Source organism: Maniola jurtina, chromosome 23 (assembly GCF_905333055.1).
Source record: "Maniola jurtina chromosome 23, ilManJurt1.1, whole genome shotgun sequence".
In the NCBI taxonomy this organism is placed as follows: Eukaryota; Metazoa; Arthropoda; class Insecta; order Lepidoptera; family Nymphalidae; genus Maniola; species Maniola jurtina.
Genome location: NC_060051.1, coordinates 9,658,062 through 9,673,982, shown reverse-complemented (window position 1 = coordinate 9,673,982; position 15,921 = coordinate 9,658,062). Strand labels below are relative to the sequence as shown.

General features: G+C 38.4%; 1 protein-coding gene across 2 annotated transcripts in view; it reads right to left on the bottom strand.

Annotated features, from left to right (window-relative positions):
* Nucleotides 1-15,921, bottom strand: part of LOC123877274 (calsyntenin-1) — a 224,475-nt gene that overhangs the window by 19,044 nt on the left and 189,510 nt on the right. For both annotated transcript variants that reach the window (XM_045923894.1, XM_045923895.1), the window contains exons 2-8: nt 10,231-10,391; nt 3,304-3,425; nt 2,646-2,863; nt 1,692-1,838; nt 1,115-1,315; nt 532-612; nt 3-185 (exon numbers count right to left, since the gene is read on the bottom strand). In XM_045923894.1, the coding sequence (XP_045779850.1) occupies nt 3-185; nt 532-612; nt 1,115-1,315; nt 1,692-1,838; nt 2,646-2,863; nt 3,304-3,425; nt 10,231-10,391 (1,113 nt within the window). The remainder of the gene's footprint in view (nt 1-2; nt 186-531; nt 613-1,114; nt 1,316-1,691; nt 1,839-2,645; nt 2,864-3,303; nt 3,426-10,230; nt 10,392-15,921) is intronic.

Genomic DNA, 15,921 nt, shown 5'->3' with positions numbered 1-15,921 from the left:
ACTGTGATCATCAGCTAAGCAGAGCACATGCTCCTTGCGGTGCTTGTCATGGTCTGGAGGCGGCGCGTGCCGCAGCCACGTGGACAGCGCGAAGGTGCTTCCTATGGAGTGCTTGAGGATTGACTCTGGTATCACGGCCGATGTCGACTCGCCATCGAACTCGAACATCTGCTCACCATCGCGACCTGGAAATGATTTTACTATCTTTATTACGAGGATTGAAACATCATAATCTGTATTTTAATGTTTAAAATAATTTGAACAATAAAAGGCTTGGTAATCAGAAAAATGGTTGTTTTCTTAAGATACCCGACATCTTGGAGAAGACATAGGTTTATGATGGATTCAATAGCCATCCTTTCATTTTAAGAGGCCTCAAGATTACTTAAGAGCCCGTCTATGCCTCCCTTTGTGCGATGCTTATTAGGCTCGTTATCACCTCCAAAAAAGACTATAACTATATATTTTTTATAACTTAGACAAGAATTTCGTCAAATTAGAATAATAGAATTAAGTCCACAAAGACAATACCTGAGTCTGGTTTCAGAGATTTGGCCCATTCGTTGCCTGCGCCTGGACTGGGAAGAAGATCGATGGTTTTCTGGTCAAGACCTGTAAAACAATTATTTAGTTCACAACTGTTCAAAATGTTAATAACAGTGAAGAGAAAAAAACCAAATCTAAATTTTCATTTTACTTGGCCTAAGATTGCGCAACACATAGATGAAACTAAAGCCCCAAAAAACTGGACGCCTACGGAGGTTTTGTAGAGCTCAAAGAAGGTTAAATAGATTGATAGAGTAGAGTCAGATCTTGAAGATTTAGAGTTGGAAGGAAATTGCTTCTGAATGCCTCCAAGGGAGAAGTTTGCTTGACTAAGCTATAACACATACAGGGCGGTAGAGAGTTGATGAGACTAAGTAAGAGCGGTGAGAAAGACATAGAGGCTGGTGAACTGACGAAATGAGTAACATGAGGCTTTCGGGATTTCAGAACTGCGTGAGGAAGGAAGGACAGGAGGATATTGGAAATTCGCAGCTAGAAGAAAGCTGTTTCTGACAGTCTCCAATGGAAAAGTTAACTTGAGAGTAATAGAGATGGTATAAGAGCTTACCGCATATAGTTCGTTGCGCGTGTATGGTGTACGTGTCGCGGTCGCAAGCGACGCCGGCGCGCGACGCTTGCAGCGTGACCGCGGCTTGGATGCGCGTGACGCCGGGGCAGCGCTCGTCGCTGGAGCAGGCTTCCAGTCGCGCTGCCGGGAACAGCGCCAGCGGGCCCGTCCCCGGCGCGTAGTCCACTCGCTCTGCTAGACCTGGCGAATCACTTGACATGTTAACAATTTTAACGAAAAAGACATATTTAGACAATAGTTGCGAAATTAGGTGTTCCAAGGGCGATGTATTATGACAGTGGAGGCTAATTTATGTGCCCTTTGCTTGTTTGATTTGATTAGATTAAATGGTATACCATTTAACCAATAATGGTTAATAATAACCAATAATGGTTTGCCATTTATGACGGGTTTGAATACTGTTATACTGACTGTTATGATCGCACCTTGTTGTAAGTAACGATGCAGTCTAAGTTGGAAGCAGGTCAACTGGTAAGAGTTTCGGCAGTTTAATTGAACCGTTTCAATTTCTACGTGGCATCTGACGGCACCTGTTTACCATTGGAATGAATGTTACCTTTCCAGCCCGCTCTGCAGGGCTTGTTGACTTTGATGGTGACCATGACGGGCGCGGACTGCAGCATGCCGCAGTCGTACGCCACCACCGACAGGATGTGGTTGTGCGATTTGTCGTACTCCAAGGGCTCTGTGTTGCGGATGACGCCTAGAAGAAACAAGAAAACAATTTACGATCTATGGAATAGATGACAGAAAATTCCTAATATTTTTTATTAATTCTTTATGCATTATTGAGGAATAGGAATCATACATCTATCTATCTATCTAGATTTTTGAGTGACTCGACGGAACTTAATGCAAAAGTTAGACTAATTTCTGGACAGCCTGGTAAGATATCGCTGGAGACATTTTAAATTTACCTACGTGAAAGAATATGTGATTTTATTCAGGCATTTTTATTCAGAGAGTTTAGTTCAGGTGTTACTACATACGAGCCAAATTACCAAGTCTTGGAACATGTAATCTGAGAGGTTGGTCTTAGTTCGAAGATAAGTGATTTAACAGCTGCTTTGAATTTTTAAGAACTCATAAACTCTTACACAAACTAGTTACTTATAAACTCTACTCTTATAGAAAACAGTCTGTGTTCAAGAGAGTTCATAACATGAAATCAGCCGTTCTCTTCTATCTTCAATTTTGGTAAACAGTAAGTAGTGGCCTCGGTGAAGTCCTCTACTCTGACAATGGACCAAACTTATACCCAAAAAATGCTATCAATCAATCATCCTGTTTGCGTCCACAGCTGGACATATGCCTTCCCAAGAGCGCACCACCAGTCACCACACACGATCCTCCACCTTCCTCATCCACCCGCTTCCCGATATTCTTAAGGTCGTCAGTCCAGCGGGTTGAACGTCCCACACTGCGCTTGCTGATACGCGGTCTCTATCAAAATTGCTATAGCGTGATTTAACTCCGAGCAGCGCCATCTATTTTGTTCAGTGGCACTTACCTTCATTGTCGATCGCGAAGGGCTGACTCCGGTCGCCGTCGTTCAGGATCTCGTACTTGCACACGTCGCCGTAGCGCGGCGTGCAGTCGCGGTCGGTCGCGTCCACGCGCACGATCTCGTCGTAGATCTTGCCTTCGTCGACGGAGCGGACGTACGCCGCTTGGCTGAACACCGGCGCAAACTCGTTCACGTCTGTCACTGTTATGTGGACTGGGACGCTGGAAGAGGAAAAAAATACAAGAAATAGAAACATATTTCTACGACTGCCCAAAAAAAGGGGTGTAATGTTTTTAGGATTCATGTATATAGTATGTGAATTTCTTTATTCCACCATTACTTAGGAATGCCTGAATAGATTTTCAGATTCAGAGATTGGAGATTTGGGTGTATGTATAGAGTATCGCTAGAATCCTTACATCTTCTCGAGTCCTTACATATTTCAGAGGCATACTTTTCTTTAAAAAAATTATGAGGGGGCTGTATTCCATTCGCGTATATTACAGATTTTCAAAAATACCGAGATAAAACTGTATTCCAGCCCCATCTCCAGGATTAGCTATCTCTATGCTCGTCAAGATCAGAACAAGGTAACAGACAGACACACTTTCGCAAAATATTATAATAGTATGAATATTATTTAAAGCAAATTGGGACTCACGTGTTGGAGTAGGAGCCGTCGCAGCCCACGGCGGCGATGTCGAACTTGTAGTTGCGTCGCTTCTCGCAGTTGAGCGGGTAGCGCACGCGCAGCCGCGCCTCGTTCTCGTCTATCACCATGATCTGGAACAACCACAACGTGTTAACGACACTACTTTTCAGACTTCCGTACCCAAAGGGTAAAAACGGAGCCCTATTAATGTCTGTCTGTCTGTCTGTGACGTCCTCTGTCTGTCTGTCTGTCCGGCGCATGTCACAGGTCTCTAGCTCGTAGACGGAATAAGGTAGAAACTTGAAATTTCGGTATAATTATTATGGTGTAACACATTGACCCGAACCCAAATATTGAATTAGAAATCCAATTAAATTGTTTTTCAGGGGGGCTTCCATACATGAAAAAGGGGCCGGAAAAAGAAAATCCCCACTAAGTGGGTAGACGACATCAAACGAGTCGCAGGGAGCCGCTTGATGACGGCGGCGTAAACCCGCGCCGTGTGGAAGTTCCTACAAGAATCTAGCAATGGACGCGTCTATTGGTTGACATCGACAATGATGATGATGATGAATCCTTCCAAGCTACGGAACCTTCGGTACGCGAGTCTGGTTCGGTTTTTAAGAAGGCAATGTATTTTGTAAATATATTAAATCAACCTTTTCCCAGGGTCGCGCCTCGGAGACGGCTCAAGGGCTGTAAAGTTATCGACTTTTGAACTTTTGAGGTGGAAAGTTTTGGCTAAGTGTTTTACGGTTTTCTTTGACAGGATAATCAAATTAGGCTAAGATCAAAGATTTTGGACGGCTCGTGATTTTCTCGAAGATTAAGGTGTCATTTACATATTTCAAATACGTAACTATGTTTTGCTTGAGGCTGCATCCGCATTAAATTCGGGTCAAGTAGTATTAAAATAAACAATCGCAGAAACTTTATCGGAGAAACACGTAAGCGACGCGATTTGCCTGGCGCTTTGGATCTTCTGTATATTTGAGTTTTCACTCGTAACATGATTTCATTGTCAATTCGCGGCAACAAGGTCGTATGACCCTTATAGTGCGCCTCTTACGCATATCAGCTAGAACTTAGAAGCTAGTCGGCGAATTTCCACACGTAGCGCGTAGACATATTACATACTAACTCCTCTGACAGTGCCTGGGTTCTCACGAAGGGACCGGTGGAATACGTAACTACCTACTTGTTTAGTTGTTTACCTTTTAAGTAAACCAAGGAAAGCTAAAGTATACCTATTTTTAGGGTTCCGTACCTCAAAAGAAAAACGAAACCCTTTAACTAGGTACATATGTATATACGTTTGCTAACTGGTACGTACATTTTCGCCACATTAGCAGTGTTAACTAGTGACAATTTGTCTCGTTGTAAGACAAACTAAGTCAATAAAGTCTTGCTATAAATTACAAAGGACAGTACCGTAGGAAAAACTGATTTATTTTAAACATTGTTTACTAAACTAACACTGAAGCCCGTCTTTGTTGTACTTCTAAAATATCGCTTAACGGATAAAAGATAAAGATAAAAGGTAACACAATATTCTCTTGTTAGCGGGAACTAATATCAGTTGCTTCGACAAGAAACCTTGCGTTACCGCAACGCTTGTCTTCATCTGGCTTCATTAGTAGAAGCTGAATTTAATTTAAAGCCTCAATAACCCAACAGCTAAGGAGCGGACTGAATTCTGAAAGTTTCGCGGTTCAAACCCCACCCGTTGCACTATTGTCATACCTACTCCTAGCGTAAGCTTTACCCTTAGTTGGAGGGGTAGGGGAATATTAGTCATGATATTAGGCTAACATTATTTTTAACAAAAAAAAACGGCCAAGTGCGAGTCAGACTCCTAGTGAGATAGATCCTTTAAGGGTTCCGTTTTTCCTTTTGAGGTACGGAACCCTAAAAACTATCGTACCGCAACGCATCGTCAAGATCTACACCCGTAAGTCGGAATTCTACAGACATATAATACTCGTACGAAGCAATTTGCCTCCTGGTTTCCAATTCGAACCGCTAGGATATGGAAAGTCCTCTCGCCACCAGTTTTCCCCTCCACTTTTAATATGGGTACCTTAAAGTCATGAGTGAATAGGCATCTTCTAGGCAAGCGCGCTCCATTTTAGGCTGCATCATCACTTGCCAGCAGGTCTGATTGCAGACAAGCCAAGATTGCAATCCATATACATACTAATATTATAAATGCGAAAGTGTGTCTGTCTTTCTTTCTATCTGTCTGTCTGTCTGTCTGCTAGCTTTTCACGGCCCAATAGTTTAACCGATTTTGATGAAATTGGGTAGGTATAGAGTTAGCTTACATCCCGGGGAAGGCTATAGGCTACTTTTTATCCTGCTAAGCTATTTTTAAGCCGCATAGGCTATTTTTTATTTCAAAAACAATACAAAATACATCCGCGTGAAATCCTCACCACAAACAAATAAGCACCAAAAGACAGTTCTCGCGGCGGCGTTTAGCTCACTGAATATGGTTTAGCTAAACAACAGTTAATTTCTCCGGGGAAATTCCGCTTGGCAGTTATAAGTTATAACTCAGCTGCAAAATATTCACGGTTTATGACTTAGAAGCTTTCATTGGGAGCTTTGGAATACCTAGCCCTCCTTTTGGTAAAAAGCAGCTAACCCCAAAAAGTAGTTTTTATTTCATTTTTAGGGTTCCGTACCTCAAACGGAAAAACGGAACTTTGTTATCTATCAGTCGGTCTGTCTTGTCTGTCAAGAAAACCTATAAGGTACTTCCCGTTCACCTAGAATCATGAAATTTGATAGTTAGGTAGATCTTTAGTATAAGTAAAGGAAAAAATCCGAAAATCGCGAATTTGTAGCTACAAAAAAAAATGTGTTTCAATTTTCAAAGTAAGATAACTATACCAAGCGGGGTATCATATTATGAACATTCTAAAACAGATTTTTATTTATTTTTATGTATAACAAGTTTTTGATTTATCGTGCAATATGTCTGAAAAAATACCCGAGTACGGAACCATCGGTGTGCGAGCCTAACTTGCACTTGGCTAGTTATTTTTATTGCTGCTCCTGCTCCCCTTACTAAGAAGTGCAGCAAGTGAAACGTCGCGTTAGCGGTTTACTTGAAGTGTAACAATACTATCATAAAAATCATAAGTAAATAAGGAAAATCCTTATTTACTTATGATTTTCATGACCTCTAAAATTGTACCTTTCGCTTACGCTATACAAAGTTTATTAGTAAGGCCGTATAAGTTATAATAATAAAAAAACCTACTGAAAATGTTATCGTATTTAAACTTCGATAACTGAATTCGCAGCGATTTTTATTCAATTGTATAAATTGCAGCTGCAAATTCACTCGGAAACTTGCCATATATCTAAACAAAGAATTAACCTATTATAATTGTACCTTTCTCTTACCCTATACAAAGTTTATTAGTAAGGTATAATAATAAAAAACAAGTACTGAAAATGTTATCGTGTTTAAACTTCGATAACTGAATTGGCAGCGATTTTTATTCAATTGTATAAATTGCAGCTGCAAATTCACTCGGAAACTTGCCATATATCTCTGACGCATGGAAAACTTCTCGGGAGATCTGAATGTTATTTATTGGACTGGATTTACTGAATCTATCATAAACTAGGGTAATAACTTGTACTCGACACAGATCGAGTAGAGAGACTAGGAAAAATTGACAATAACTATTTTAGTTCCAATAGATGTACATTGTCCTTTTATTTATTGGACTTTTCGAAACTGAATTCATTTTGAAACTTTTTATCGTTTTACGAACGAGGTTGGTAGAAAAAGATTGTTTAAAAGCAGGAAAAACAAAAATTAATTTAGACAGTACCTACCATAAACAGCGAATAAGGTTATACAAATGTATAAAAATAACCTTCTTAATTTTTTTTTTTTTTTATTGTTTAAGCCGCTCGAGTGACAGGTAGGTTATAAGTAAGTATTTAAAATAATCATGAGGTTCCTAAACAGTTTTTAGAAAAAAGTACTTCTAAGAAATAATAACCGCCAAAGTTTTTGGCAACCAGCAAGGCCATGGCACCCTATCTTTTGTGTGTTCTGAACTTTGCTACGCATTTGACCGTTTTTGACTGCGCAAATTAACCAGTATAATGACTACAACTCTAAATCTCTAGGTATAAATCTAAATAGGTATGGTTATTCATTTCTAGCAGTTAATCTTATGTTATATCTTTTCAAATCAAACAAAAACATCGGTAATGGATTCTCCATAACATCTCTCTGCCAATGTTAGGAACTTGGCATCGAAAATGTAGTAAGCGATTTGTCAAAGATATTTAAACACTGTCTTAGTACCGAATTGATAAGACAATAGGTGGTAGTGTCTTCAGTGGACATGAGCGCCATAGGTTTGAAAACCTTTTGCATTACCTAAAGGATTTTTTTTCGGAATGACCCATCTAGAGCGTAGTATATAGAGGTAAATTGTTACACTCAATCATAATATTATCAACGTAATGCTCTTTAAAGATAACATTCCCGGACAGGACGTTCGGCCATATAAATATGGACATATTATTTTGGAAACCCGACGTCCAGGTAGCAAAATGTATGAATAAGATGGCCCGTAATAACATAAGTCGTAGAAATAACTATTAAATATTATTTCGATCTAGTTTTAAATGTTACGAGAGCCACATACTCAGCCCTTTAAATGTGAATTTCAAAAAAAAAAAAACTTACTGCATTTCGAGATGAAATTTTTCAGTATGAAATTGTTCCTAATAGCCGCTCTACAGTTAGAGTCAATCTCTTTGGTTAAGTGTTTTGCAGTTCCGAGGCAGCTGCCAAACTAGTGCCTTGTATTCTGTTGTAGCAACATAAAGTAGTTTCTAGTTCTACTAGACTACTACACTCGCTTACTTGTCGGTTCTGCGGGATATTGGATTTGCGCTTTGTATTATGGATGCGAAAGTGGGTCGTTTTAGTTTGTTTGTTTGTTACTTCTCAATAGTCCAGCTAATCAACTAATTTCAATATAAATAGGCATAACATATATTATATATAAGGTATATATATGTATATACCTTAGCAGTATCCCGGAAAAATAAATAATTGCTCATGGTTAAAAAACGGTGAGCCACGCGACGGACAGACAGACAGACAACAAAGTGATCCTATAAGGGTTCCTTTTATCCTTTTGAGGCACGGAACCCTAAAAATGAATTAGATCCTATCTTTTCATCTATTAAGCGACCATAATATGTTCTATTGAATAAAAATCGATCAAGCGCAAGCCAGACTTGCACACGAAGGGTTCCGACCATCATATAAGAAATAGTAATTTTTAAATTCTTCCTTTGAAATATTTAACTATTTGTTTTTATAGCGGCAATAGAAATACGCATTCTGTGGAAATTTCAACTCTCTACCTATTACGGTTCACGAGATACAGTCCGCTGACAGACCGACGGACAGTCGTTGGCATACTTCGGGTACGAAACTATGGATACGGAATGCTACAAACAAAGAAGATAAAGTATCTTATTTGATTAAAATGTGCACTCCAAAAACCAGCGTCCATTTAGAAAATGGCAAACTTTATTATAAAAGTCTCTTCAAAAACCAATCTTGAAAGTATCGAATTGCATTCCGATATCAAATATGGAGGCGATGTATTCGATATCGAATACATATCGTATTCGTGCAGTTGTATTCGAATAAGTGTATTCGTATCCAATACAGTGTATTTGAATTCAATGCAGCACAATTTTGTCGTAGCTCCATATTTTATAAAACGCCTGAATGGTTTTACGAGAGTAGCTTTTTCTCGCAACTTTGTCCGCGAGACTTTCGGTATATTGAAGAACTTATTGGAATTTCTCAAAATCGTTCCTATTAGTGGGACTCAGAGAGAACCTATATAATATTGTACATAACCAGACATACGAATATATTGATGACGATTGACTGATGTATCGACGCACAAAATAAACCGCTCTGGTTAAAAACTTGAAATTTTGAAGGTACCTTTTATAATGAAGTCACACACTAAGAGAGGATTTTTAAAAACCTACCCTTGCAGGAGTTAAATAGGGATTAAAATTTGGTGTGAAATTCTGTCATTTTGCAAGTATATCCATGAAAATGAGTATTTGGGTTTTAAGTCAAAAACGAAGGAGTATATTACATGTTTCAGTATTTTTAAAAATTCTATGCCCTCACCGATTCCCAAAATGAACTCACAGGCATGCAGGTTTCCTCACGATGTTTTCCTTCACCGTTATTAAAGCAAGTGATATTTTGCTCCGAAAAGTTACAGATGCCCCTGATTGAACCCTGGACCCCCGAAAAGGAGTCTGACGTCTTAACTACTAGGCTATTACCGCTTTCCCATCGTATAAAAGGTACGGAACCGTAAAAACGGCATAAAAAAAGAACTAAAAGAAATTGGCATTGAGCACGAAAAACCTACAGCGACGAAAAAACCCTGAAATATTTTATTTTATATTCGTTTTCATCTCAAAAAGCCGGGGCACTTTGAAAAAATGACGAAACGAACCGTGTTTACTAACTAAACACTGAAACGGTCAATACAGTTGATTGCGTTGTGCTATAAACATATGAACCGATATGTATTCGACACTGTAGGCGTATTGGAATATTGTATTCCTATTCGATGTTTGTTTGGAACAAAACTCAGAGTCACTCATTGGGTGACCATTCAACCGATAGACAACCACCTGACGGCCTCCCTAGCGCATGTGCTTATTAGTGGGAGGTCTCGGCTTCGATTCCCGGCCGACGTTTGGAAGGATTTCTAAATTTCTGGGCCAGACCAGACCAGAAATTTAGAAAACACCTAAAGCCCTGCCCGGAATGGGACCTCCCACTAATTAGATCACAGCGCTTACCACTGTGCCAGGGAGGTCGTCAAAAGTTGGAGAAGGTCGTACCTCAAAGGGCGCCTCGCCATGGTGCTTGTTGTTGAGGATGAGGAAGGAGCACAGCGGGCCGCGCGCGCGGATGGCCGGCGTCACCTCCACCAGCGTCTCGTTCTCGCGGATGAGCCCATGGTACCCCTCGTCGGGCTCCGCAAGCTCTAGGTATGGAATGTCTGCAACAAGAGAAAAGGGCTACATTAGTAATTGTTAGTTTTTGAAAAAAGAAAAAACCGGCCAAGTGCGAGTCAGACTCGCGCACCGTACTCGGGTATTTTTTCGTCATTTTACACGATAAATCAAAAACTATTAGGCATAAAAATAAATAAAAATCAGCTTTAGAATGTACAGGTAAAGCCCTTTCATATAATACCCCACTTGGTATAGTTATCTTACTTTGAATATTAAAACACATTTTTTTCTATGATGTAACCACAAATTCCCAGTTTTCGGATTTTTATTCCTTTACTTGTGCTATAAGACCTACCTACCTACCAAATTTCATGATGAGACAGACAGACAGAGAGACATACAGACAACAAAGTGATCCTATAAGGGTTCCGTTTTTCCTTTTGAGGTACGGAACCCTAAAAATGCTTAAAACATAAATTAATTATTAAATAAATAAATAAAAAAGATATCTAATAGCGCAAAAACTTAATAAAAATTCGGTGATAGTCTTTTGTATTGTAGCCGGGCATATTGTTATTAATCAATAGGTTTTACTTCAATAAGAAGTAACTTAACTACAATTATTAAATATTAGTGCTAAGCAAATAGCTTCCACTATGAGAGAGTCACAGAGAAACACGGAAACCTAATAAATTACCTACTCATAATATGAGTACATTATTAATATACATGTAAAGTGCTCCATTAAATGCTTAATAACCAATTAAGGTAAAACGTACACGATACTAAATATTACTAGCTGTACATATACATTATGTATACAGTGCAGCTGCTAAAATATGGATACACGCAGAGCTGTTCCTGGACTAAGGCCAAGTGTGGTCACAGTACATCATCATCATCATCAGCCCATTGCTGGTGCACTACTGAGCACAGTAGGTCTATTCCGAAAAACCTTCATCAATCATTATTACAATCGCAATAGCTGTGATTGGCTGAATTTATGCTATTCTTGTTGCAACAATGTATGATAAGCCAATAGTGAGCGACCGTCAACCAATAAGAGGCGACTGCTATCATTCTACCGCATTCGAGCCGCGGGTCGCCTCTTAGAATGAGAAGGGGTTTGGCCATAACCCACCACGCTGGTTGGCCAAGAGCTGATTGGCAGACGTCACATATCTTTTAGAACATTATAGGGAATTATCAGGCATGCAGGTTGCCTCACGATGATTTCCTTCGCCGTTAAAGCACGTGATTTGATTCATTAAAACGCATATAACTCTGAAAAGTTAAGGCTGCATGCCCCGGGATCGAACCCTGACCTCTCGAATAGGCGGACGCCTTAACCACAAAGCTATCACGGCTATGTACACAGATGCAGCTGCTAAAATATGGATACTCGCAGAGCTGTTCCTGGGCTAAGGCCAAGTGTCGCCACAGACCACAGTACCTACCAGCATGACATTGTATACGGTACTTCACTAGATATTATACAACAAAATCCCTCGCCGAGTTTGTCTATTCGTCGAGTATGAAAACCACTATAAAAAAGAACTGAAAGAAGACTGCCTGATCACTTACTGTATCATAAGCAATTTCTATTAATTACACACAGGTGAGATTGCAGTCAAAACTTGTAAGAAAATCCTAATTGTTCACGAATCAATTTTAATTTATTTTGTGATGTAACCACAAATTCAAGTTTTTTGGATTTTTCCTTTCATTTTGTGCTATAAAACCTGATCAATTTCATGTTTCTAGGTCAACGGGAGGTACCCTATAGGTTTCTCGACAGACAGACAGACAACGAAGCGATCCTATAAGGGTTCCTTTTTTCTTTTTAAGGTACGGAACCCTAAAAAATAAATTTTCAGAGTAGATACCCTGAAAATGCGTATTCTGATAAGCATTTGAACAATTTTTTTCAAAAATAAAAATCTATGGACGTTTTAAAATTAGTTATTGAAGGATCGCTCGCAGAATTCCGTAAAATGTGTTAATTTCTATCAAGGTCTGTCAAGGTCCGAATCTTGTATTGGATCAATATCTGCAATATCCATTGGTTATATGTACAGAGCAATAAATATAAGCTAAGTTGTTCCTAGTTCCATGCTTGTATGCCTTGAGTAAATTTGTACTTGCATCTTGCGGTTTGCGTAAGCTCTACCGCCTCTTACGCTGAAAGCTTAGTAAATATCGGTTAGGTATATTATGCAACTTATATCTCAATTCAGTAACTCCTTGAGAATACAATATTAGGTAACACATTTTGCACGAGCTAAAATTTTGGTTTCAAGAGTTTTTAGCTGACTTCAAGTCAAACACTCGTATATTGCACTCCTAAACCAGTGCAATATAAGTATATGACTTTTATTTTCACTAAAAAAAGTCACTGGTAGAGATCTCTTATAGAGATAAGTGCTTCCTTGTCCACTTTTTCTTTTTTTTTATGTTTTTGGTACAAATAAAAAAAAGTATTTCCGGATATTTTCTTGAATCTTCGCTTACATATCTATTCTCTACAAAACGCTACTTGTTCAACGTAACATTTTACAAAAATGAAATTCGGTAAGAAATGCCCCCATTTGCCCCCGTTATACAATAATAGCTAAGCTGAAATATTCAAGGGTCGGCCGTTTTCATTTAAAACTGCGCGTAAAAGTTTTCACCCGGCAAATGGGGGAGCTTTATGTTTATGGGCAGTCGGCGGCGGCGCCCTGTCCTAGGCGAGATTGTTCAAATCGGCGAGGCTACTGGAATTGATATTTTATTGGACATCTTTGGCAAGTCTGTCTGTTGATTGAATAACAATTTTTCTTGGGTAGCGAGAGTGTTAAATGTTTTGGGATAAGGTCATTAATTTTCATTTCAATTTATTGAGTAGGTAGGTACTTAGTTGTAAAAGTTTAATTGAATAAAAAAATATTTGTTTTCTGTTGTCACACTAATATTATAAAGGCGAAAGTTTGTATGTGTGCCTATGTTTATTTGTGTGTGTGTATGTGCAAATTACCATTATTAAAAATTCTAGAAAGTATAATAATTAATTAGTATAAGACCTTTATTTGTTTAGCATAACTCAAGTTATGTATTATGTCATATGAATGAATGAATGATTTATTCAGAAAAATGTGGGTACAATATGTTGAAATAATGACTGACGAGCCTTATACATTTTACCATTCCAACTGGTGTTTGAATATTTACCATAAATTAAATAAAAATAAAAGTCAAGACTAAAATATTAGCTTAAGAAAGACATACATAGATAGGTAAATTCATATTATATTTTTTATATTTTTAAAATAATAATATAAGTAGCTACACATTGTTATTTATTCAATTTCCCAAAGAGGTCCAATAAACCACTCGCTCAACTGAGGCTGGTTTTACCAAAAGCCTTGGGTAGAGCGTAAATATAACGGGCGATTTGCCGATCTGCCCGGGCAAGCTCCCGGGTGAGAACTTTGCGCTGATTTTAATGAAAATGTTCGCAAACCCTTCAGTATTCAGCCTAAGCTTTTGCGGAAAATGCTTTATGTTTTTAGTTTGCAGTTAAGCGGATAGGTAAAGTAGTTTCTTCTACTTAAAGTCAGTATCCAATAAATCGATCGAGCTTTAAGAGGAGCGACCAGTTGTAAATTTTCATACAAAAAACGAAAACGTTAGTCTGCCCGTAAATGTAGTCCAACTTTCATATTTTTAGCAATATTATAGATATAATGAAGAACTATACTCGTACGTTTTAATTTTAAAGAAATATTTCTTAACTTAAAAGTTACTACGTACTACGTTCAAATATCCATATTTTTGACCTAAAAACATTCTTGAGTACTTTTATTTTTTTAATTTAACTAAACTGAAATACTAAAAAATAAAATGTACGAGCCTAGAATAAAGTGTACTGAATGTAATGTGTCACAAGTGAAAAGTAAAGGTTACAGTAACTACTAACTAGAAAAGAGCTGATAACTTTCAAACGGCTGAACCGATTTTCTTGAATTATAGCCAAGAACACTCTCGATCAAAGCCACCTTTCAAACAAAAAGAACTAAATTAAAATCGGTTCATTAGTTTAGGAGCTACGATGCCACGGACAGATACACAGATACACACGTCAAACTTATAACAACCCTCTTTTTGGGTCGGGGGTTAAAAATTGTCTAAATTTGTAAACGTTTGGGGGTTAAAAACGTTATCACCCAAAACAATATTTCAAGAATGTAGGCAAATGCCACTGCACTTACAAGTCTCTCTATCGCACGAAGGCTTTTTTGAAATTCCTTTTCAGAAATTCAAGCGGATTTGTAGTAAATAGTATGTCACAAGGGATGTAACAAAAACCACTTTAGTTTTGATGGTAACAGATTGCTTAACGACATCATTCAGCATCGGGCCTTGGATCGAGTGTAGTGCCCACGGAATTCAGAATAAGTATAGAAGTGGTATAGGTGTGTAGGCTTTGCAGATGACTAGTGTAACATCAGTGCGTATTATAAAAACAAACGTATTTGCAACTAATTAAGTACATTGCTATAGATATCTATATACGACTGTAAATATGTTTTCAAATTATTTCTGTATGAGTAGGTACTAAAAACTGGCGATACGCTTTGCCGTAGATCTTTATTTTCATATTCTTTGTTATTAAAAATAATAAAATATAATATCAATATGGATCCGAGACAATTGATCGCTAACTATCCTGGGCCTGATAAGAAAGCTCATAATCACTTAGTAGGCGAAGAAGAAAGCTATGCTCAGAGTTTCTCTACGTAAACTCAGAAATCTGTAGAATAACCAGAGTAATCGACATCTATGGGAGGGGTACATAGTTTGAAGTACCGATAGACATTGGGATCCTAAGGTGCTGAAATAACGACCTCGCATCGGAAATTGCACGCGTTGGCAAACACCGCTACCAGGTGGAAAGCTGATAACATCAAACAAGTCGCAGGCAGCCGCTAGAACCAGGCAGTACAACACTGTGTGGAAGTCAAACAGTGAACGTTTATCGGTTGATGACGACGACAATACTATTTCTATTATCTTACTAAGCGTTCTGTGACAGTACGTAATCGTAAAATTGACCGCGAGATTGAAGGGTTTTACGATGGGTGGCAGATGGCGCGTTGGCTTTTGTTTACGCAAGCGGCAGCTTATAACGACTCTGCCTACATCTTGCTATATCGGGTAACCTACATCTTGCCTATACATATCGGGTAACAGTAGATATTGATATGAATCATTTTATTGTTTTACGGTTATTTATAACCAATCTATCTAGAGTTTCTTTGTTTTGTCTTGGTTTTTTTTAATCTACAGATAAGCGCTTGGCTGCAATCAGACCTGCTAGCAAGTGGTGATGCAGCCTAAATTGCATTTCATATTTTGTGTGCTATAAACTTTTCTATCTATCTATTACTGTAGATAAGTTAGCAAAGCTGTTATTTAATTAATAATATTTGTTTATTTAACGGTGAAGGAAAACATCGTGACTTGTTAGGTATGTATGTGTGTGTGTGTAGGTATGTTTGATACTCTTTCACGCAAAAACTGCTGGATGGATTT